This window comes from Diabrotica undecimpunctata, chromosome 4 (assembly GCF_040954645.1).
Source record: "Diabrotica undecimpunctata isolate CICGRU chromosome 4, icDiaUnde3, whole genome shotgun sequence".
Classification (NCBI taxonomy): domain Eukaryota; kingdom Metazoa; phylum Arthropoda; class Insecta; order Coleoptera; family Chrysomelidae; genus Diabrotica; species Diabrotica undecimpunctata.
Genome location: NC_092806.1, coordinates 157006969 through 157029441, shown reverse-complemented (window position 1 = coordinate 157029441; position 22473 = coordinate 157006969). Strand labels below are relative to the sequence as shown.

Sequence of the window (22473 nt, the reverse complement as noted above, 5' to 3'; positions counted from 1 at the left end):
CAAGAAGAAGAGATCACCTAGAATTGGCGAAAGAGCTTTTCAAATACAGACGTAATATCCTTATAGATCAAATCTACATAATTTCCAAAGTCTGGAATGAAGAACAAATGCCTTTATTTATTCTTTTAGCATTAATCTGTGCCAATTAGATGTTAATGTTAAACTAGACTAGAGCCACAGAATAATTGTTTATTATTCTGTTATATTGTTATATTCTAAAATTGTTTTGTATTGTATTGTAAAATATTGTTTATTATTCTTTTATTAGAGAGCTGTGTACAATTGCTGATAACGACTATAGATGTGAACGACTTATAGATGTGAAGTAACCATAATATACAGCCAATTATTTCATGTTATTAACCTTATTAGTTGATGTGGTTACTAGAAATTAAAATATTTATTTTTAATTATATTTTAAATTTGTATATTATTCAACTTTCAACTCATGTCCTCATGCCTCCTAGTCCAAAGAATCGATATAATCGAATAATAAATCGATTTAATTAACATAATTACTGATCTGAATTGACAATAATCCAATAATCTTTTACTTCATCTAATTTTTTCCCATCTTTTCCAATAATTTTAGACCTTCGTTATCTATCTTTCATAATTCTGGACTTTAACTGATTTCTGAGAGGACCAACCTACAATTTTTGATATCGTTTTATTTAAACTTAATGAACAATAACAGCGCTAAATCTAATTATAAACCCCTCTTTGCCTTTTATTTTACTTCAGACAAACGATAGTCACTATTACAATAAATTACTTGCATGTATGCGTAAAATAAATGAGTTTCTTCTTTATTCTACTTTTATTCCTGATTTATGTCGCCATCTGAAGGTCATATATTTCACCACAATTTCACTTAATAAAATGTCATTGTCATTAGTCAGATATATTTTTGTAGACGTTAGGTATGCTGCTAAACTGTTCATATGAAATTTAAGACCTTCTGTAACATATATTACTAATTATTATTATTTTCAAACATCTTTTTAATTCCTTGATTCCGATTATAGCATTTGGTACAGTAGAAATTGTAGAAATTAGTGTATTCAATGGCCAAACAGCGTGTTAGGTAAGTTATTTCCTGAAGTTTCATATCAAAAACAGTGATTCTAGAAATACTTTTTATATTTTTAGTAATTTTAGAGTGAACGTAACATATATTTAATATGTTTAATTGTTTTGTGAATTAACTAATTTATTTTTAGAAGTCGGGACCAGAAATATAGGTCTCCAAAATCACAGAGGCCAAATCCGAAAAAAGGCGTTATCAAGAAAACTATCAAGAAGAACAACTTTCCAACAAAATCAAGAAAGAATGAAGGACGAAGAGTACAGGATGCGCGTCAAAAGCTTCTTGGAAAGAAACGAAAAACAGTCGTTGATGCTAGAGACATATTAAAGACGAAATCAAGAGTTCAAGATGCCCGCACAAAAATTAATAGAATACGTGATGATCGAAGCACTGTACCTTCAAGCAGCGGAAGCGTAAAAGTAATTGGTAATAGCATTTTAAAGAAAACAGATCGTAATGGAAGAATCAGCTTAACAACTAATAAATCTAAGCAAAGGCATGATATGAATTTTGCAATTCAAAAGCAGCTTGGACTGATACCACCCACCAGGTCCCCAATTAAGAGAGCAACTACAAAGAGGAATGCTGCAGTGAATACTAGTATGAATACAAGCAGTGCAAGTAGATCCCCACCTAGGTATGTATTCTTTCAGTAATAGAGTATTAGTCATTTACATTTTTTTCCTATTAAAAATCACCTGCAGCTTTCACATGTAGTTTTAACCAAAAGATAATTATAAATAATTTGTGTTAATGTTTCTGAAATATATTTGGTAAAAGTTATATTTCATTTAATTTAGTTTGTGCTGTGTAGGTTAATAAAAATTTCAAATCTTAAAAAGAATATAGGAATGCAGCTCATATTAGACAAGAATCTAGAATGTTTTGTACATTACAAATTCTATAAAATAGGTTCAAGTTTTATCCAGATTAGAGGTGCTGTCATTAATTACAAAACCATATTATTTACCCCAGAAAATTCCTTATCTAAATTTTAAGGAAACAAATCTTAGATTTTATTTATTTGTTCTAAATATGAAGGTCGCAAAAACGTTGCTATACAATTTAATATGACATCATCAATACCCATTAGATTCTATCATATATAGTATTTTTCATATAAAAATGTGTGCACGTCATTTAAGATTTACGACGTCAGAACTCCATAGCGTTGCCAAAACATCAGAATAGTAAGTTAGTGAGGAATTTTTAAAATGTCAACTATTTGTCAAACTATTATATTAACAGTAAATACACTTAGTTTTAAGATTACTGCAACACACTAAAATACATAAGAAAACATTTTAATACAAGATTATATATTCTAAATTTTAAACTTAACACTTTTAGAGCATTAATAGTAAAAACGTCCCTCCATTATTTCTTGTTCAAAATAATCTATCTTATATCAAAGCTTCTCAGCTTTCTACAGACTATTTAGTTGTTTTGGCATAGCACAATCACAATACACAACAATAATTAGTTTTTAAAGCTATTAATCTAAATTTAATATGTATTTATAAATACAATTTATTAATATATAATATATTATGATCAAATTGTGTAAGAAATCATTACATAAACAAAATTCTTACTCTAAAAAAGCGGCAACCCGTTAAAACAATTTTGCCACACGCTGAACTGTCAAAAAATTTGAAGTATTCCTGTATCAGTTGTGTACAATTGTCTAATATATTTAATTAAAATTATTATTTTGTGAAATATTAGACTTAATGAGTTATTTCATAAAATTTATATTATTAATAATATCAAATGTTTTTGGTTATTTAATCAATATAATTCTAAAATTCCCAATATAATGATGATTACATTTTTCTGATTATTATACCATGTTGACGGCTATGATAGATCGAGTAGTTCCGTATGGGTTTCGTATTATTAGCTGTGTTAGGAAAACTTGAACTCTAAGGTTGACGTTCTGGAAATTTTAAATATAAGGGACGTCACTTTATATAAATTGTGACGTGCACGCATTTTTATATGAAAAATACTATATAGAATTTTATTGTAATAGGCAACACAAATCTATTATGAGAGAACCTGACTATGAGCCAAGGGAACCAGTAAGGTTATATGATCCAGCCATTTACAAATGGACAAAACCAGAATTAAGAAATACAGCTTCTGAGATGATAAATTCTCTAGAGGTGACAAGACAAGCCATGAGGGAAGCTTTAAGAGAAGAACTGATTTATGGGTGGCCAACATATGCATCACATAAGTAAGTAGGAAAATGTTTGCTTTTGTTTGAACTTATAAGCATCCTATTTTATTACAGTAAATCAATAACTTTGTATTGCCTCGTCAGAAATTAGCTACATGCTCATTTTCTTGGAATATTTCATTAAATTCGAACCTCCAAAGGTTGTTATTTTGTACTTTTTGTAACTTTTGACACTTTTGAGAGTTATGACAATGATTTTTAACTCAATTTGCTGATATTTTTTCAGTTATACAGTAGACTCCCTCTATAACGAGAACTGAAATGGAAGACTAATTACCTCGTTATAAGCTGATCTCGTTACATCAGACAACAATAATACTGTGCATATATATGAATATGTAATTTTCTAAAACATTAACTTCCTATAGCGAAGCCATTCAGAGCAATATAAGCTGCTAAATATTGTTTGAATGGCATTTTGAAAAAAAGTTGTTTACTTTTATTGTCAATGAAATACATTAAAACAAAAAAAGTTGTTTACTTTTATTGTCAATGATATGTTAAAACAAAAAATCTGTATTCTGTAAATCTGTATAAAGCGTATTTTCAAGAAAACTATTGCTTCTACAATTGGAAGAAGCCTTTCATTTTTGACTGCTTTAAATTGTCCAGTATCTTTCTATCGTATCATATTTTGTAGATATGTAAAACAGTTGTATACTTCTTCATTTGCGTTTTGTCTTTGGATAAAGTTTCTTACAACATTTAAAGCACTTTACACATCTTGTCTATTAGGACCTTCTTGCGTAGATTCACCACGATTGTCTTCTCCATCTTCATCACTTTCGTCACTGACGATAACGCGCTCCGCCTGCGGATTTATTACTTCCGCGATAATTTCACTATCCATCAGAAGATCACAAACAATGACGTCATCATCAATGGGAATAAATTCAGCAAACTCGTCATCATTGTTCAGTTGGGTTAGCTTTTGACCTTGCTGTTATAACTTCAACCACTCTGCTACAGGATATTCATCTTCTTCGTTTTCTACCTCAGTCTCTGTGTACCCCGCATGAGGGAAACATTTTCTGATGTTTTTTTTTTTATCTATGAGTGTCCATGCTTTCTGGATGAAATTTATGGCATCTAATAAAGTAACAGGGGATTTACTACGGTTTTCCACATTATTCAGGATCCGATTAACTAAAAGTTTTCTGTAATGAACTTTAAGCAACCTTATGATTCCCTGATCAGATGCAGAACAGATGTGCAATTTGGGGGTAAAAAACGAAGTTGAATGTTTTTTAAACCGTTAAATTTTGGATGGGCTTTACAATTGTCAATTAAAAGAATCTTTTAATGTCCCAACTCTCTGTCCCACTTCAAAAGTTCTCCACTAAAAATCTCTGTTGTCATCCACGATTTTTTATTAAAGTTATATGTGACAAGAAGTTGATTAAAACCTGAAACATCGTGGTTTTTGAGATTTCCCAATCATGACTAACTTACTTTTTTCAGAACCGGACATGTTGGCACACTCGAGTACAGTTATCCTCTCTTTTGATAACTTGCCACCTATACAACATTTATTTTTAAATTTGAGGGTCTTATCTGGAGTAAGTTTAAAAAAAGTCCCAGCTCGTCGGCATTAAAAACATTATCGTCACTGTAATTTTGTCTTATTGTAGGCCATGACTTCAACCAGTTGTCGGTGACTTGTTTGGAAACACTCTTCGCATCATCACAAATTTTTCCACACGTAATTTCGTGTCTGGCCTTAAAACGGCTCATCCACACACTCGATGCTTTAAAATTTTCATCACTACCTAGCGAATGCGAAAACTGTGTTGCTTTTTCTTGAAGCAGTGGTCCACTTATTGGAACATCCACAGTCCTGTTTACTGTAAACCATTAGACCATTGCAGTATCGAGTTCTTTATTAGTTGCGGCACGTAGTTCTTTCGATTTACCGGAAAAAGACGCACCTGCTTTGAAAATCTTGTGTTTAATTTTAAACATAGTAGATAGAGTGGGACTTGAAATTCCTCTTTCACGACAAACTTCTGCTTTCTTCTTACCGTTTTCAACATCTTTAAGAATGTTAATTTTTTCTTCTAAAGTAAATGCTTTTCTTTTAGGAGTCATCGTGTGTAATCTATGTGACTATGTAATCTACAACACAATTTTCAAGACGCGAAAGCACAATCAGGTTATAAACGATAAACATTTACGACAAAACCAGCTGTGAAATGAAATTCTGGTGAAATTTGTTTCATTTGCCAGATTTTTAAGCCTCTTTAGGTAGTTTATTAGTTGCGAATGATCAAACCCCTACACTGACACTTGTGAATCATAAATTGTAAATTTCCGACAACACAATATCGGTCGGTGGATTAAACAGAAGTTTATTGCGGGCTGCAGTTAAAAAGGGTATTTATTTATAGCCACGGCCGGGCCAAAAACGTAAAAAAACACGTTTTTCGATCTTATTTTCTCTCTTATTTTCTCTCTTTATAACCAAATTTGCCTGGCTATATGGGGTTATAGTTCAATAGAAATTTCACAGGACATCTAATGTACCTCGTTATAAGCGAAACCTCGTAATAATCGTGTTCGTTATAGAGGGAGTAATACTGTATTTGGAATCAAGCTTTTATTTACTAATAATTATTTTTATTATCTTTATTGTTTTTAATTTTATTTATTTCTTTTGTTTCGTTAAGTTTTGATAACTTATCTGATAGAAAAATATAAAAATGATAGATACAAAAATTTATACTTGCTAGTGAGGTTTAATTACTAGTTTTTGTCTAGAGAGAAATTTTATAGTGTTGTATTACAGTGTAAATGGAGAGAAAATTGATTGACACAAAAACAATAGTCTTACTGAGTTTTCTAAAAGCATTAAGACTTAAGCATAAATTATTTGGCAATACAAATACTTCAAATTCTTTTAATTAAAGATATAAAATAAAAATTTACAATGTACTAATCTTAAAACATCATTCGTCAAAATTTTAGTGCGATTGGTCAATTATTTTACAAGTTACAGTATTTTAACTGGTGCTACTGGTATAATTTTCAAAAAATTCACAAAACTTAATTTTGTTTTTATAAATAAAAACAAAAAGTATTATACAAGTAAAGTAATGGCTTGATAAGTGTTGTTCTGATTCTACTTCATCAGAAATAATGGTTAAACAGTGTTATGTTGACTTCAAATATGCTAGACAAAAACAATGTCAAAGAGTGGATATCGAAAGCAAACCAGTGATTTATCACACACTCTTTTCAATTCTTGCACAGGAAATTTGCAAAAAAATCATCAGATGATGCCTTGACATGTTTTTACTCCATTTTTTTTTTAATTTTGATCTAAATAATTTATGCAAACTGCCTGTGTTATCAGTATATCTGTCATATGGTAATTCTGCTTCTTACAGTTTATGTTTTTGCTAATTATATTAATATTTAACAAATTTTATAATTTGTTGCATTTGCAGTGCTTATAGAAAACTGACTGGAATATATGAAAAAGGACCTCTCCGCTCTTACGACGCAACTTTAAGGTATGCTATATTGTAGATTTTGCGACATTTTCAAATGATACTGTCTATAAATAATGAAAGAATTTAAGATACACCAGCGGTAGTAATGGAGAGATCATATTTCATCTGTCTCAGTGAGACTGAAAATTGTTTTGAGGGATCACATATCTTTCAGATCTATGATCGATTTTATATGTGAGCTTTTCGAAGCCAGAATAGGTAAAAAATTATGAAAATTGAACTTATACCACTTTATTAGATTGCTAACTATTATTTGTTTTATAGTTTTTATTATTAAGAGCAAGAGAGCTCACAGATATTTTTAATAGAAATGTGGTATATATTTTTTGACCAATCTGAAAAGTGGTGCAAGTCCACATGCCTTTGATTTCCGTCATTGGAGCTGGATATTTATCTTTGAAAACATATCGCACATAAAAATCTTACATCATGAAACTGACTTCATTCATCATCTGCCTGGAGGTTAAATAATTCCATTTGAGGCAGTGGCGGCTGGTGACTCAAAAATTTGGTAGTTCTGCAGTATTTTTTTTAATTCAATATCTTTTAATCGTTGTATTTTACAACGAGGCTTTTAGTTTGATATTTTACACCATATATTTATTCATTATATATCTATTAAAAAATAATAAAGAACTTACCGATTTTCTTCTTTTCAAATTGAAGATAAATCCAATTATATCAAAAATAGCAATGGTACATTATGGCACACTAGTAATTGTTTTATAGTTTATGTTTTTAGTAGAATTTTATCGATAAATACGTGAAACTAAGGAATGCAAACGAAAAAACACTACAAACAAAATCGCCACAACAATAATTGCATTATAGGGTCTTACGAACTAACTACACACAGAGCCAAATATATTATTTTTTTTTATAAATAAGCTCGATTCGTCGATTTTTTTTTAAAGCAAACTTGTCTATAACTTTTTCATTAAAGTTTGGTATTTCTTTTATAAGTGTTTTTTCTACTGACAACATGGTTAATGCTACAAGTCGGTCTTCAGTCATGGAATTTCTCAAGAATGTTTTAATCCGTTTTAAACTCGAAAAGCATCTTTCAGCTTCTGCCGTACTCATGGGCACTGTAATTAGAATTTGAAGCAGTTTTACAGTTTCTTGAAAAGGCTCTGTTAAATTATTTTCAATTAAAAATTTTAAAAAAGGTATTGCCCCATTAATGTCTCTACAGTCTCTTCTAAAATAAAGAACAGATAATTCAGTCTTCAAGCGCTCCCTATCTAAATTTGGATATGACGCGCAAGTCAGGCTTAAATTATCATCTGGGAAATTATCACAATAATTATCAAATTGCTCAGGATAAAGCAATGAAGTTGCAAGTAGGTGATTTTTAAAAGCAAATCTATCATTTGCACAATTTATGATTATATCACAAACTTCGATAGATGCTCTCCGATGACCTACTGGACTGTTATCCTTCCATAACCTTTTAGTTGGTAATGGTTCAACGCATAAACGAGAACCTTGGTCAATGGTATCATCTATTGAATTTCTAACTGAATTCATGTATCTTTCGAAATCTGTCACCTTTTTATTGATTTCCAAAGGATCCGTTTTAGTCTTTTGAAGGGCATTATACAAAACGTCTACTTGTGGCATTATGCGATGGAAAAATGTTAACCAAAAAACAAAATTTTGATCCACTAGTATTCTTCGAATGGAAGACGCTGAACTACAGACAGCTGCCTTATCAAACGATTCTTCTATTTCTTCCATACATTCGATAAAAGAAGATCGATGTTCAAACACAACATTAACAGTTCGAATATTGAAGTTCCAGCGAGTTGGAGCGCCATGACGAATTTTCTTTTGGACGATTTTATCTAAAACAGCCACTCGTTGTGGCGAATTTTTAGAAAAGGTAGGGATTTCATTTAAATTTCCAAAAAAAAGTCTAACTTGAGAGTTTTCGGAACAAGCCTTAGACATTATTAAATTTAATTGATGCGCGTAACAGTGTACAAAATGAGCAAATGGATATTTTTTTTTGATTCTGGCTTGAACTCCTGCGTGCTGTCCACACAAGACCGCTGCCCCATCATAACTCTGAGCAATTAGTTTATTATTTGAGTTTTCCAGGATAGGATCCAAAACACTGAAAATGTTTTTGCTTAAAGTATCTGCATTTAATTTTGAAGGTACCAAATATGTCCAAAATCGTTCTACCGGTGCTCCATTTCGACAATATCTAAATACTACAACCATTTGTGATTTTGCTGAAATGTCTGTAGTCTCGTCGGCCATGACAGCTAGATATGGAGATTCCCGAATTTCCTCCAAAATTTTATCCTGGCATAATTCCAACATGCAGTCCAAAATATCATTTTGAATTTCTTTAGAAATGCCCTTAAAAACCGTCGATTCTTCCAAGTGTTGTGCTAAAGTTTTATCCAATTCAGCAGTAAAATTTATGAGGCCGCGAAAAATTCCAGGATTGTCGGATGTTTGTGTCTCGTCGTGTCCCCGAAGCGCCAATTCGAAAACACTACAAAATTTTATGCAGTCTATAATTTTTGAGAGAACATACCTATTTTTTATTACAGCTTCATTGAATTTTTGAATATTTATCCAGTATGCAGAATCTAACTGTTCTTTAATATTCACGGAGCCTAATAAAGCATATTCCATTTGATTGTGCAAATGATGCTTAGAAGTTTCGTGCTTTTTTATTTTATCACTTAAATGTACTAAGTCTGTTACACCAACTTGCGTCCATGACTTATCACCTCCAAAGAGTACACAAGGAAAACAGAAAAGAGCGTTTTTTCTGTTGCAGCCACATATCCAACTATTTCTCGTATAAATATCGCAATTAAATTGTCGTTTGTAATTTTTCCCTCGGCTTGATCCTTCTTTTACGATTTTAATATCCGGCAAAGGACGTCCTTTGCATTTTAATTCTAGTTTTTCGTCATAAGAATATTTAAAGAATCTCTTAACATTAATCAAATTATAAATAACATCCATCCTGAACAGCACTTTTATTCTCATATACTTAATATAAATACCGAATTACGTGCAGGACAACTTATTTTAACAGTCGTCGCGTCGCGATCACCGATTATTTAAAATTACAATAAACGTAGGTTTGTACACACTAGTTCGAACTGCGACAAATGCAGCTCAAATATTGCTTTCAGTCGTCGCCTGAAAAGTGTAGGCGAGGGGTTGAGCGGGTGTTATCGGGGATATCTTTAACAGTTCACAGCTCGGAGTAGCACCGGTCCGGTCAAATAAGTGGGACTTGCTGTCGCCATGAGATGCGACGGACGACAGATTAAAATAAAGGCGGCCATGCACGAAAACCATCTAAATGAATTTAAATTTTATAAGTAGTGATATTTTTTATTTAATTTTCAAAGTAATTTTGTTTGGATTATTTTGGTGGTTCTGCAGCTCCGCAGCACTTATATACCAACCGCCACTGATTTGAGGCAATATTTCTTCTTTATACACATCTATTTCAAAATATAGCATGAATATTTGGAACTAAAGTTCATGTGTACAGAAATATCTAAATCTGGATAAACATTCTATATTTAATATAGCTTTGAAGATACAGGATTACGCAATCGAACTGTTACCTATTCAAACGACCATAATTTTTTGAGTGAAATTATTTTTTATTGATTCAAATGACAAAAATGTGTGAAAATAATCAAAATTTCAGAATCCACTCACTTTAGCTCGATGTGGCCACTTTTGCCTTGACTATGGCCTTCAAACGATCAACAATTCACGAATAATTGCTTTCTTCAGCGCATCCATACTGGCATATTTTTTAGTCCTCACCTTGCTCTCCAAAATGGACCAAATGGAATAGTCCATCGGATTTGCGTCTGGCGAATTCGAAAGCCATTGTGTGGATGAAATGAAGTATGGAACATGGTTTTTTATCCATTCTTGGTTCACACTAGCTTTATGAGACGGTGCCCAGTCTTGTTGGAACGTCCATGGTCTACAACCGAAATGTTTGCGTGCCCACGGCTCTAAAGCAGCTTCTAAAACATTTTCCCGAAAATAAGTTGCATTGACCTTGACACCAGATTCAATAAAAACGATTGGAGAGCGTCCATCGGCGGTTACAGCTGCCCATACCATTACTTGAGATGGGACATTACTTCGGGTGGCCGTTCGTAAGTTCAAACTTTCGTAGGTGCGTTCGGTCAAGTAAACACGATCAGTTTGAGAGTTTATGAACTGCTCAATAGGGAAATTTTTCTCATCAGAGAACACTATGTTCGGAAATTCGCCACGTTCGCGCAGGCGTAACAACTCCTTTGCTCTTTCAAGCCGAAATTTTTTTTGCTTTGGTGTAAGATTGTGTACTTTTTGGAACTTGTAAGGCTTGACCTTGAGCTCCTTTTTCAATATTCGCTGCATGCTTCGCCGGGATATTTTCAGTTCTTTGGCCATTTGATTACCACTACGACGTGGATTTCGCTCAAGTCGAGCCTTCACTTTCCGAACCATTTCAAGTGATGTTGCTGTTTTTTTTTTTTCGTCCACCACAATAGCGTTTGGCAATGCTACCAGTATCTTTATAACGAGTTATGGTGCGATACACAAACATTTTATTCACTTTAAGGTGTTTGAGCTGACGAACAATAGCTGGTTGTGACTTTCCAGCCAAATATAACGCAATTACACTATTACGTTTAAATTCCATTGCAAATAACTTTTGTTGTATGTATGAAACTTAAATTCAAATGCTTTTGACGGCTTATAAACATACTGAAGTGTTATCAGCCCAACTTTGACGTAGCTGTCATTATCGATTTGCCAGATATATCGATGTGAAGTTGGTAACAGTTCAATTGCTTAACCCGTTTTTGCTTTTATCAGTAAAGTTTCTTCTATGAACAAACAAACCAAAAGAGTTTTGAATAAAAAAACATCGTGAGTAAAGCCTCCAAATTTCTTAGTAAGGCAGATTCTTCTTCTTCTTCCTATGCCGTCCCCATTAACGGAGGTTGGCGACCACATTTTTAAAGGCTTCTCTATCTTTTGCAACGTGGAATAATTCGTCTACAGTCATGTTTGTCCAGTCTCGAATATTTCGCAGCCATGACTTCCTCTTTCTACCTATTCCCTTTTTGCCATCGACTCTACCCTGCATGATGACCTGCAGAAGACTATATTTATTATTTCTTAGTATGTGTCCAAGGTATGCAGTCTTGCGTACTTTTATCGTTCTCAACAATTTTTTGTCTCGACCCATTCTTCTCAGCACTTCCTTATTGGTGACCCTGGCAGTCCATGGGATTCTCAACATTCATACATCAGTAAGGCAGATTAAAATATATAAACTGACTAATTTACCAGATTGCAATCAGATATTATCACTTGTGTCAGTGTTGCCTCCACATTCAACACTGTACCTAATTGAAATAACATACTGTATCTGTGAACACTTTATGCCAAGCTCGAAATTCGATAGAATTGTCAGTGACTAATTTTCTAAGCACCAAATACTTAATTGGTGGTATTTAAATACTGATTTAAGTGATGGATTCGACTGCTACTTGATGGAAATTCATTTTATCTAACAATAAAACACTGAAAGCTTTTGTTTTCAAAACATTCACAAAATTTATTATCACTACAGTTGTTTTGACAGAGTGCCGTTCTCAGCTGTTGTATTTTTACTATGCATCTACACTTTTTAGTCTTTAACGGAATAAGTTGAGAAGGGGAGAACGGTTTGTTCCAAGTTGGTCATTCAGAATTATGTCTGTATTTTTTAATTTGTTAATTTAAATAGATTCTAATAAAGAAGGCCTTTATTTTGGTGTGAAGAATTTGAACCTGGGTATTAAAAGAATTGTTATCATCTAGAAGGTGAAGTGAGTATGTAGAATCCGTTTTTCTATTATTGGAAGCCCTTTTGTGTTTTGCTATACATTTGTTGAAAATTTCACCAGTTTGACGTATGTCTGTATATATGTCTGTATGTATATCTTGTCTGTATAATGCCAAATACACAAAAAAGAAAGGAATAACACCAACTTTCAGAACAAACGACAACTTAGGCAAATATATAAAGAATAACAAGAGCCATAAGAAAAAGCACTAACACAGCAGTTTATACAAACTTAAATGTGGCGACTGCCCAGAAGCTTACATCGGTCAAACTTGTAGAACTTTTAACAAACGTATATCAGAACACAAAAGGGCTTTCAATAATAGAAAAACAGATTCTACATACGCATGTGACAATAAATTATAACAAATTTTGTGTAAGTTTTGAAAACAAAAGTTTTCAGTTTTTTATTGTTGGACATACTCATTTATTTTTTTGTCTCCATAAAAATGTGCCTTTCAATTAACATTTTGGCCTCTAACATCTATTATACACAACTTAACTCGCCAAGATGTACTTAAATGTCGCGGGATGGACAGCTAGAGCATTATCTTTTTAGATGGTAGAAAAACACTTATGGCAACTGTGTAACTGAGAATGCAAACAACTAGTGAACTCGGGCGATTATTTCAATATATCATTATGTTCAAAGATGTCTGATGTCAAGGAATATGAAATTGCGTTTAGAAATCTTATTTGTAAAAATTAAAAGCTATAGTCAACTGTCAATTAATGAAAATTGACCAATGAATAAATTTAATATTGCAAATATTGCCATTAAATATTTTAAAGTAACTAAAAAATTCATTGCATAATTTTTCTAACGGATGTCTACGAATGTCAGGATAACCTGACATTCCTATTGAATTTCGAGAAAATACATCTGTTTCATGTGTCATAAAAAGATACGGAACTTTAGGCCATTGGTTTTAAAAATAACTCGTCGGAATTGAACAAGTAATTTTGACAAGCAATATTTTTCATGGTTGATCATTTTACACAATCTAAAGCAGCGTATCTATTGTTTTTAGAACTTCTCGTCTCCAACCCAGTACATATATAGATTTAGATGCCGTGGACGACGAGGAAATGCCAATGGCTCCTCCTCCCAGACCTAACACCGTATCCTTGCAAGGAACTTCCCGCGTTACTAACGTACATTCACGACTGGACGACTCAGTTCCCAGCGAATCGCACGGCATTTTTTCGGCGAACAAAACGAAAGTTGTTGTACCCGCCGGACATAGAATCGTAGTCTCAAATTTACAGCAGACAGTCACACAGGACGACATAAAGGTAAAGTATAGTTTCATATAATTATTAATGCACTAATTTAATACTCATAATAATTGGAACAAATGAAAACTGGACCTTTATAATGTGTGAAAACTATTTCAAAATTATGTCGAAGGAAAATACATCTTGTAACACTGCGAGCAGAGTTTACTCAGACTCATTGGCTTGAGAATGTAGCTGTTGCGCTGTTTAGTTAGTTTACTACTAATCGCGTTAGTGAATACGTGTATTTTTATATAGTCATCGAAAAAGATTATAATTTAAGAAGTCCATGAAATCATGGCGCGGTAGTAGTGTAGTCACCCTGAAATTATGTCTTTGTCAAACTTTGTATCCACATTCAAATTCAAAATATAGAAATATATTTGGTTTTTGTTGATTATCGCTCCAATCTCTTTCATGCACTTTTATTGCAGGACCTTTAGGGTTTATATGAAGTCAACACTGTCATAGAACTATTAAAAAATTACCAAACTAAGCATTACTACGATTTTAATCCTTTAATATTATCCCATACAAATTGATTACATGCTGAATAAACAAGAAACATTGATTCCCATGAGATTGTTTGCATAATCACTTTTATAAAATACCGCATAATGTTCAAGAGGTCTGTCATACAAAAAGTGGTCCTAATTTATCAGACATTTTTGTATAAATCCATTTTTAACAAGGTTTGGTGAATTCAAAATTAATTGTGTGTTTTTGAGCAGTCAATCACCATTTTTCGTTTTTTTTTTGAGTTTTAAATTGTTTATAAGTTGAAAACGATCAACTTTAGAGAAAAATTACAATTAACCTTTTTTATTCAGAATGATCCAAAAAATGATAAATATTAAAAACGATTTTTCAAAAAAAAAACAATAATTATATTAAAGCTATTGCACTAACGCAAAAACTAGTTCGTATTTGTCTCGCTACGATAACGCACAGAAGAGAACTGCATGTTTTTAGCAATGCCTGATAACATTGTTTCGTTCGTAGATCGACGTCACTAAATGATTACGTCAGGTCCACGATATTATGAATTATCTCTACTTCAGTCTTCGATGGGTTTGGTTGTAGGCCCCATTTCTTAAAGTATCTGTTAACAGTGTTTAGATCTGCTTCTATGGTGGTTTCGGCGATTTTTATGTCTTCTTCTTGAACACCCAGAGCCATGTCATCGGCATAAATAAATTGGCGCGAGGTGGTAGTTGGTACATCTGACGTATAAATATTAAAAAGAAGAGGGGACATAACTGACCCTTGCGGTAATACGTTTTGCAGGTTTCTGAACTTACTGTTTTCCCCTCTTAGGTGTACTTGGAAAATCTGTCACTTAGCATTTGTTTTTTCAAACTATTGAACGAACGGCATGGTACCATCTGGTATATTTTAAATAAAAGACCCTCCTTCCATACTGTGTTGTAGGCGCACGTCAAGTCTATGAAAGCTGCTACTGTTTTAAGTTTCTTCTGGAAACCGTTCTCAATAAATGTTGTTAAGGAGAGGACTTGATCGCCACAGCTTCTTCCCGGCATGAATCCAGTTTGTTCTTGAGGAATATTTGGCTTTGCATGGTAAAATAATCTCGTTTGGATTATCCTCTCAAATATCTTATAGCAGACGCTTAAAAGAGCGATTGGTCTGTAACTCTCCGGTAGTGCAGGGTCTTTCCCAGGTTTAGATATTGCGATGATCTTACTTTTTTTGAAGGATTTTGGAAACTTCTGCTTAGTCAATATTTGATCGTAAAATTCAAGAAGCCACTTACTGGTATTTGGACCAATCTGTTTTATAAATTCAGGATAAATGTTGTCAACTTCTGCGGCTTTGCAGCATTTAATTAATTTTAGAGCTTCTGCTCGATAGGCTTCATTAGATAGATATATAGATATATAGATAGATAGATACATAAAATTTTTTTTTTGTGCAACATTTTAATTGAGTTTTTCTAACAGGAACTATTTGAAGACATCGGCCAACTACTGACAGCCAAACTAGTACGTCCCGGAGTGGCGGAAGTCGTGTACAAGAACTTGAAGGACGCTCAAAAGGCCGTCGATACATACCACAATAGACAACTGGACGGACAACCGATGAAATGTCTGTTGGTGAACAAGAGACCACTCAATTACCCCACAGCTGCTCCCATCTCTAAATCTGAATCGTAAGTTCATTTTTTACTTAATATATTAACAAAGTGACGATAGATGTTTCGGTGTCAAGGCATTTTTCGGAATTAAAATATTTCAAGACATTAGAATTTTTTCTATGTGTTTAAGTTTTTTAGGCCTAGGGCTAAAGTAGTATTACTTTTATCTGGCAATATTATTTGTTTAGGTTAGTAATCTAAGTAGTTTTTTTGATTATCTGAGCAATCATGCTGGAGAAAAATTAGATGATACGCCTAAATTGACGGCTTTCGTTTGACATATATCTTTATCTGTGTTTTCACTCAGATTATGACCCTGTAGACTTTGTTTGTGGTTCTTTTGGAGATATACTTTGATTTGAATAACCTTATCATTTCGTATTGCCGATTTTGCTTGGTAATCTACGTTGTTGGACTAATTGAGGGCTTTAGTTTAAGATATACCTTTTTCTGGGGTTTTCTGTTCGGAATTATGACCCTGTAGACTTCCCGTTTGGTTTTTCTGAAGGAATATTTTAATTTGGGGCCTGCGTAGCGCAAGCGGTAGGATTCTTGCCTCGCATGCCGGTGGTCCGGAGTTCGAATCCTACCGCCGGTAAGAACAACTAGACATTTTTAAAAATGTCTATAGGCCCCAGGTCGACTCAGCCTGAATAAAATAAGTACCTTGGGTAAAACCAGGGGTAATAATAGACGGTTGAAGCGTAGCACTGGCCATGTTACCTTCCTTGTATACCGTAGGCCCTAGATATAGCAGACCACCCTGCTATACTCCCAAAGCCGCGAAGCGGTATAAAACGGGAGACTATTATTATTATATTTTAATTTGAATAATCGTCTCATTGTTCTAAATTGCGCAATTTGCTTGTCAATCAAAATCCATGTGCTAATTGAGTGCTTTCATTTGATATATACCTTTTTGTGGGTTTTTTCGTTCAGATTATGACCCTGTAGGCCTTTCTTTTTGTTTTTCCTGAGGTTTACTTTGATTTGAATGATCTTATCATTCCATATTACTTGTCAATTTAAGTGGTTGGACTAATTGATGGATTTAGTTTAGATTATGGCTCTGTATACTTCCGTTTTTGTTTTTCTTGAGGTATACATTTTAATATCCTAGTCATTCCTTATTGTGGATTTTGCTTGTCAGTTTAAATTAATGGACTAATTGAGGTCTTTAGTTTGACATATATCTTTGTCTGTTTTTTTTTCCTTTAGATTATGACCCTGTAGATTTTTTTTTTTGGTTTTTCTTGAGGTATATTTTGATTTAAATAATCATCTCATCATTCCATATTTTAGATTTTCATCGAAATCCTGACTTTGATTTCGTGACCTGTTTTATCACCTTCTCTGATTTTTATTCCCAGTTATCTCTTTCAAATCTGTTATTGTCATTATTATATACTTGTACATATATTGTAGATTGCAGATAAAGATGTTGTTTAGTTTGTAGACCCTTTCATACTATGACCTGAAAGATCAATTATATATTCCTTATATGTATGTTTATGGTTTTCGGATTTAGCGCCTCCTGTCGAGCCCTTTTACTTCAACAGAAATTCTCGTATAATTTTTCTAATATGTAGATTTATATACACTGTCTAGCGTTCTAAAAGTTTAAATGCGCCTACTTTCATACTCATGGAATGATTTCCTTAAAATTGCAGATAAATTTACATTTCTGATATTCCTACCATTAGACCAGAAGTAATACTATTAGCCACCTATCATCCTTAATTTGTTTGATACAATAAATGATATTTAGCATGTGATATTTGACAGAAGACATTTCGCATATGACAGATGACATTTAACATGTAATAAATGACATAACATGTGACATATGACATTTAACTTATGGCAAGTGACATTTGACATATCAAACATTGGTACGTTATCTAGTTTTGACCGATTAATTCATTTGTACTGTTGTTTTGAATGTTTTTGAAAACCTAGAATGCCAGTACCATTTTTACCTAAAACTATAAGCTTTTTTTTTCGAAACTAATGCTCTAAGAACCGCTTTGGTGTTTTTCTAAAGTGTTGTATAGGTAAAATACTGTTTTGTTTTAGGTTTTTGAAAGATCGTATCGGCCTACTATGAAAACAAAAACCCATAAAACGAACAAATGATGTAAGTTTGCTGACGTTGTTGTTTTATTTTTTCTTTTCAGGATGACGGCATCAAGGAAAATATCCGAAGTAGCACCGTGCCCGCCTGAAAATAAGTTAGTGCCCGATATTACTACAATACATAAAGTACTTTTTCATCGGAAATAGTATATAGTGTTAGAAAATATATGTTTCTTTTCTTATCAATAATATAATTGTTTATATGACATGAACAGTCCGAGAAATGCTCGAAAACGTGAAAAAACGCTTTAAGTAAAGTTAAACATTAAGTACTATGAGTTTTTGGGACCTTTAAATTTGAATCTGTTGTCATAATCTCAAAATTGAAAATGGTGACTACAATATGGCGAACCAAAAACGTAATAAATGTTGCTCCAGAGTTCTTGGAAATTAAATATATTGCTTTTTGACGAATCTGAGTGAAAAATCAACGTTGTTATATTCGCTGGCAAAATAAACTTATTTGCCTGACAATTTCGAAGAAATTTACTAGACATTGCAGCCGTCTTCATTGTTCGAGAAATCTACCATGATACATTGCACCAATTTGTAGTGTTTTGGTGGAGCACGCTTGATTTCTTGATACTAATAAGCAGAAGAAAACGTCCTACTACAAGTTGTGCACTTGTTGAATAATCGACATTTTGTAAAATATTGGTTTAGATATTCTTGTTACGTGGTTTTTTTAGACAACTGACCAATATGAAGCAAATCTGACTGTATTAATCTGACTGTACATATTTTATAAAATATACCCATTTACAAAGATTTAACCTCTTTTTTGTGATACGTGGTATACAGCCAGGAATTATTTTCCTTGTGGATTTTGTATTAATTTTGAACCACTGTTCAAATTGTAGGTATTCGTAGCTAATCATTGATTGCTATTATTTTTAATACTCTCTGTAGTTTATTTTTAGACTTAATACTAAATTGGAAGTTGCACACTTAATTAAAAATGACACATTCGACAGCCGCAAAGAGTCATCATCAGGACTTGGATTTTCAATCTCTTGATCCCCATAAGCAGTACTGGTGCAGCTGTGTGTTTAACCTGACAGGGCAGCTTGTTTGTATTGTGTGTATTGTGGATGGAGGTATGGATCTAATAGGTGATTGGGTTTTCATTTCTTGTTGAGACAATTGGGGCGTTTTTTTATTTCAATGGCATCTCCGATAGTCCCGGATGCTGACCATTCAAGGCATTAGAAAGTACAGTTCATTTGTGAAAACAGTGAAGTAACATTTTTAATTTTAATAGTCGTTTTAGCTGACCTTTTAGAACATGTCGTCCATCTCTTTTATATTGCTAATGGCGACATTTATATTGGGCGATTTGGTTTTTATTTCTTGTTCAAACAACCGGAGTGCTCTTCGATCTTAATGGTTTCTTGAATAATCCCGAATATTGCAGATGAAAATGCCGGAAATTGCGCAATGAAATGTAGGTTATATAGTACTGTGTGTGGTCTGTCGAAAACACTTATTTTCTGTTCTCGATGAAGATATGGGATACCACGATGGGCAGTTGATTTGGTTTTCGTTTCTCGTTGAAACAATCGGAGGTTTATTGATCTGAGTGGCTTCTCGAATTATTCTGATTAATAAAGGCGGAAATGATCCATGAAGTGTAGATGAGATTTTGAATTCTTGAATTGGTTTGCCCCTTTTTACAATTATGGGGGAAAACCACAAACACGAGACACAATATTCCCTTGGAAAACAAAGTTCGAACAACAGTTTTTGTGTAGTAGACAATACAGTTTATTTTTCAAAACGATGAATCAAAATATTTAATTTTAATATGCATTTTCTGGCTTTAGTTGACGTTTTCGAGCATTTCATCCACTGTCCGATGTTGAGTTGCCTCCATATCAGAAAATGTATACCCAATGGAACACCAGTTGAAAGTTATACCCTTCACAAATATGTTATTGTGGATTGTATTACTCTCGCGCTTGATGTGTATTAAGGGAAAAGCTCCAAACAAAATCCCAATCTCTAATAAATATACCCTGCCTGGCATTTTGTAATGAAATTCCTGTTCAAAACAACGTTATAATAGTTTTTTTCCGTTCATTGAGTACGTCCTTGGCATCACATTGTTTATGATTGTGTTGATGTCCACTGTTGATACATGTACTCCAGCGTTAATATTTCTTCTACATCCTTTTGATGTCCCAACATCTTTTCGAGTATTTTACGATTATTTTTCCCAATAGTTTTATAGAGCGCCAAAGTCTCGCATACATATTCCTCATTTTGTTGTATTTTCCAAAACCTTTAATATATTTCCCCAGTTCTAATTTCTTTTCTCAGTTTTAAACTTCTCTTTTTTCAACAATACTGTCTACTTTACTATTCTTTTTTAGATTCGCTGCTATCATTAAAAAAAAAAATGTCAGTAATTTTTGAATCAATTATGATGAACAAAACGGTGGCGGCCCCACTAACTAACTAAGTAATAACTACCAACACCTCTTAGATACGTAAATGAATGAATAGTCAGGTTGAGCATTTCGAATAGTGTAATTTGTCAAACTCACGTATTTGTATAGCATTTATACAATACTGTAATTATTTAACAGTATTGTAGTAAAAACAGTTTAGTTAATAATTTATTTCTGATATGGTGGTCAGACTGGAAGATTTCAATACGGAAATTCTGAAAAATATTGGCTCTATTTTTAGTTTATATAAAAATGTTGTTCAGATTTTTATTACGGTATGTTTTTTACATATTTCGGTTGATACAGTCAATGTAATAACTTGTCTGAATGTATATTTTAACGAATAATAAAAAATAATTTTGGCGTCTATTTTGTGTAGATTATCTCGGCGTAAATTGCATCAAAGGTCGCTTACCGTAGTTTAGACCAGCTATAGACAATTCGAACGAATATGAGACGATGGATGGATTAAAGACGATTACAAAAAACTGTAAAATCTTCCTTTACACTTCATCGTTCCACCACCAAGTTTCTTTGACCCTTTACCACATATTTTCCTAGCACTTCCTTTCTCTCTCGTACCACAACTTCCCACCAGTAATTTACCGTATGTTTCTCCTCAAATTCTTGCAGCACTCTACTCTTCCTTTAACTTCCACTACGTTACTTTCTGATGTCCTACTTGCTTTCCTTTCAACCTCACCTTTATAAAGGGTAACAAGGAACACTCTTAAAACGAACAATTGGACATATTAATTTACATCTTACAAACAGAAATGTCCATTACAATTTGATACCTTCTTACAACTTTACATAATGTTAAATATTAATTATTTTTTCCGATGACCTGGTAAATTATTTGTGTTAAAGATGATCTCATAAAGACAGACTATTTTTGACAGATTCATAGTCGGAAACCTGCAACACAAAAATTCGTATCTCACGCCATTAACAGCTTAAATAAACTTTTATTGCATACCTCTTTCATTGAAAAAAAAAAAGAAATATTATAAAATAGTGGGAATGTATACTAAACTCGTAAAATTTTGAGTATATATTTAAAAAATATATTTCAGATGAAATATGAAATAGATTTCATAAAACTTTATGAATAGCCAAATTTCGTTTGTTCCATCAACTTATGCATTCATAAGTTTTTCTTTAATAAAAATGAGATGGACGTTGTTTAAGAGTTAATGTTTTTAAATGAGTAAGAATGTAGTTAAATTACAAGGCAAACTTGAGTATTCTCTTGAGTTCTTAGCATGATGAGACAAACATGTGAATAAGAAAAATAACGTAATGGAGTAAGGTAAGTAGGTAAATATATGCTTTCTTCTACAATTTATTAATTACTTTAACTGACTTAAGTGGGTTTTCTTCTTTTCCAGGTCTTAATTAAATGTGTGGCCTGTTGTGTTGGAGTGGTGTGCTATTGCACAAAATTTTCTGTTTTGCTATCACTTTTGTGTTGCGTTATTCTTCAAGTTTTATTAGCAACCAATTATGATCCAAAGTGTCAAAAGCCTTGGACAAATCGAGAAATAAACCACATGCCTTCACTCGTCTGTCCAAAGCATCCAACACTAAGCTGACGAAATTTGCAAGAGCTGTAGTTGTAGACTTAGAAGATGTAAAACCATGTTGAAAATTATGCAAGACACTATGCTTTTTTAGGAATGCGTTCATTCTAGTATAAACCAGAGTTTCAATTATCTTT

At 32.8% G+C, this 22473-nt stretch overlaps 1 protein-coding gene across 3 annotated transcripts; it reads left to right on the top strand.

The window, feature by feature from the left end:
* The first annotated feature begins 896 nt into the window (after window positions 1-896).
* LOC140440283 (uncharacterized) lies at window positions 897-21122 on the top strand. Of its 3 annotated transcripts, none has more exons than XM_072530696.1 (7): window positions 897-1087; window positions 1224-1727; window positions 3126-3332; window positions 6782-6847; window positions 13766-14030; window positions 15974-16182; window positions 18345-21122. In XM_072530696.1, exons 1-7 carry the CDS (start codon window positions 1068-1070, stop codon window positions 18448-18450), a joined length of 1377 nt encoding a protein of 458 aa, XP_072386797.1. In that variant the 5' UTR covers window positions 897-1067; the 3' UTR covers window positions 18451-21122. The 3 variants fall into 3 exon arrangements, with proteins under 3 accessions (XP_072386797.1, XP_072386799.1, XP_072386798.1); XM_072530698.1 differs by having other exon boundaries at window positions 18244-21122; XM_072530697.1 differs by lacking the exon at window positions 6782-6847.
* The last annotated feature ends 1351 nt before the right edge of the window (window positions 21123-22473 follow it).